Source organism: Colobus angolensis, unplaced genomic scaffold (genome assembly GCF_000951035.1).
Source record: "Colobus angolensis palliatus isolate OR3802 unplaced genomic scaffold, Cang.pa_1.0 Scaffold47, whole genome shotgun sequence".
Taxonomy (NCBI): Eukaryota; Metazoa; Chordata; class Mammalia; order Primates; family Cercopithecidae; genus Colobus; species Colobus angolensis.
In genome coordinates, this window is record NW_012118154.1 from 3,718,926 (window position 1) to 3,721,781 (window position 2,856).

Consider the following 2,856-nt stretch of genomic DNA (forward strand, 5'->3'; position numbering starts at 1 on the left):
CCGGCCTCCCAAAGTGCTGGGATTGCAGGCGTGAGCCACTGCGCCCGGCCAATAGCAGAGTTTTAAGCCAAACAACTATAAGCATGGGCCTTGTGCGACTGTGCAGGTCCCATGTCAGAAAGCTGGCCTTGGACTGGAGGGAGTGGGTTTGAGGACGTGGATGACAGTTTGGATGTGAGGTGTTGAGAACTTGAGCTAAGGATTTAAGGTGACAGTTGAAAGGAGAAGAAAAACCTCTCCAAGGAAAATAGGCAAGATTTGAAGAAAGATTAAAAGAGGTGGAGATAATGATTCTTTTTCTTTTTTCTTGAGACAGAATCTTGCTCTGTTGCCCGGGCTGGAGCACAATGATGCAATCTTGGCTCACTGCAACCGCTGCCTCCTGGGTTCAAGCGATTCTTCTGCCTCAGCCTTCTGAGTAGCTGGGATTACAGGCTCCCGCCACTGCATTCGGCTAATTTTTGTAGTTTTAGTAGAGACGTAGTTTCACCATGTTGGCCAGGCTGGTCTTGAACTCCTGAGCTCTGGTCTGGAACTCCTTTGCTTAGGTGATCTGCCAGCCTCAGCCTCCCACAGAGCTGGGATTACAGTCATGAGCCACTGGGCGTGGTCAAGATAATGATTTTCTTTCTTTTCTTTTTTTTTTTTTTGAGACAAAGTCTTACTCTATTGCCCAGGCTGGAGTGCAGTGGTGCGATCTCGGCTCACTGCAACCTCCACCTCCTGGGTTCAAGCTATTCTCCTGCCTCAGCCTCCTGAGTAGCTGGGATTACAGGTGCATACCACTACACCCTGCTAATTTTGCTTTTTTTTTTTTTTTGAAACAGAGTCTCACTCTGTTGCCTAGGCTGGAGTGCAGTGGTGCAATCTCGGCTCACTGCAAACTCAGCCTCCCGGGTTCACACCATTCTCCTGCATCAGCCTCCCAAGCAGCTGGGACCACAGGTGCCCGCCACCATGCCCGGCTAATTTTTTTGTATTTTTAGTAGGGACAAGGGTTTCACTGTGTTAGCCAGGATGGTCTCGATCTCCTGACCTCGTGATCCACCTGCCTCGGCCTCCCTAAGTGCTGGGATTACAGGCATGAGCCACCGCGCCCGGCCTAATTTTGCATTTTTAGGTAGAGATGGGGTTTCACCATGTGGGCAAGGCTAGTCTCGAACTCCTGACCTCATGATCTGCCCGCCTTGGCCTCCCAAAGTGCTGGGATTACAGGCATAAGCCACCGTGCCAGGCCTGAGATAGTGATTCTTAGCATGTGGTATTTTGAGGCAAGTGTTCTCCCCTCCTAGACTGTGAGCCCTGTGAGAGTGTAATCTCTCTGGCCTCCCCAGGGCTACAGTACACAGTGTATAGAGGTGCTCAATAAATGTTTGCTGACCCAAGTAGACGTATAAGGATGGGAGTTCAGATGTGGGGGTGGGGCTGCCAGGAGGCAGAGAACCGAAGTAGACCTGGCTGCAGGGCTGGGGTCTCAGGGCAGTGCTGGGGACTGGGAATGTGGTGTTGAGAGGGCTTCAGGCAGACGTGATGGGAAGATGGGGAAGCCTCTGCACGTGGACAGAGCCAGGTGGTGTGGACAGGGGCTGTGAGATTGGAGAAGGAGGCATCTGGAGGACTGGTAGTGGTTCCCAACAGGGGAACGTCCCTCCGAGGGTGGCCTTTATCCATCTCCGCGTGGCCTGTCCTAGCTCCCCTCGGCCAGCCTCCCGGCTGGTCTCTTCGTTCTCTTTCTTGATCTCTAGCTCTTTATTCCTCTGACATTCTGCCCCATCTGCTCCTGGACTTTTCCGCCGCATCTATATCTACTCTCTTTCTAACTCCCTGCCTGGGGCCCCCACCTTTGAGCATATATCATCAGCTTCTCTCTCTGTCGTTGCGTTTCTCTGGGGTTATCTTTCCCTCTACTTCGCCCGGACACGCCCTCTATCTCTTCCTCCCACCCTGTCCCAGTCCAGTACTTGGGGTGGGGGTAATGGAGAGACCGCCAGGTCCCTCAGAAGAGGCAGGGGGGCGGGCCCAACCTCTCCATATTTACATATGTATGAGGTCGCCTGGGCCAGTGGCAAGGAGGCGGAGCTTCTGGGGGTGGGAAGGGGGCGGGCACCCCCAGAGCCGCAGAGTATAAAGACCGCGCTCGGCGACCGCGGGCCCCGCACTGCTGAGGAGCGGAGCCTCCGCTTGGGGGGCCCCCCATCCCTGGCTGTCCCCCAACTGCGCGTCCCCGCCCCACCCCCGCGGCTGAGCCCCCACTGGTGCAGTGGTCTCCGCTTGGCGGAGGGAGCCTTGAGCTCGTTCCACAGCTTCTTTGCATCTTGAATTTCGGGGCGGCCCCCTCCCCCACCTCTCCCTGCCTTTTTGTACCCCGCTTTTTTCCTGCATTCTGCTCGGCTTTTGTAGCCGTCTGCTTTTGCACCCCTTTTCGTTTTGTTTCTAGACGGTTTGGCGAGGGTGAAGCTGCGTTCATACCCCTTCCTCTTGTTATTCTCTCCTGCTCTGACAGCACCTCTTTTCATCGCAGTTGGGGGGCCTAGGATCGGTGCATCTTCCGCCGCGCTGCCAGCACCCCGCAGCGCGTGGCCGTGCACCCCGGAATCTGCAGCAGCTGCATATCTGAGGGGGGTCTCCTTTGCCTCCGCCACCTTTGCTCCCCGCGCTTTTGGTTGTGTGGAGGGCTTCAGCGCGCGGCGCCCCCGCTTCTCCGCAGCCCCCTGCCCCGCGCCCGGACTCGATCCGCGCCGCCAAGATGGTCATCCAGAAAGAGAAGAAGAGCTGCGGGCAGGTGGTTGAAGAGTGGAAGGAGTTCGTGTGGAACCCGAGGACGCACCAGTTTATGGGCCGCACCGGGACCAGCTG

At 56.2% G+C, this 2,856-nt stretch overlaps 1 protein-coding gene across 1 annotated transcript in view; it reads left to right on the forward strand.

The window, feature by feature from the left end:
* The first annotated feature begins 2,125 nt into the window (after nucleotides 1–2,125).
* The window catches only part of ATP1B2 (ATPase, Na+/K+ transporting, beta 2 polypeptide), a 5,183-nt gene continuing 4,452 nt past the window's right edge, over nucleotides 2,126–2,856 (forward strand). Inside the window, exon 1 of the mRNA XM_011958556.1 lies at nucleotides 2,126–2,852. Coding sequence (XP_011813946.1) covers nucleotides 2,747–2,852 — 106 coding nt within the window. The 5' untranslated portion in view covers nucleotides 2,126–2,746. The remainder of the gene's footprint in view (nucleotides 2,853–2,856) is intronic.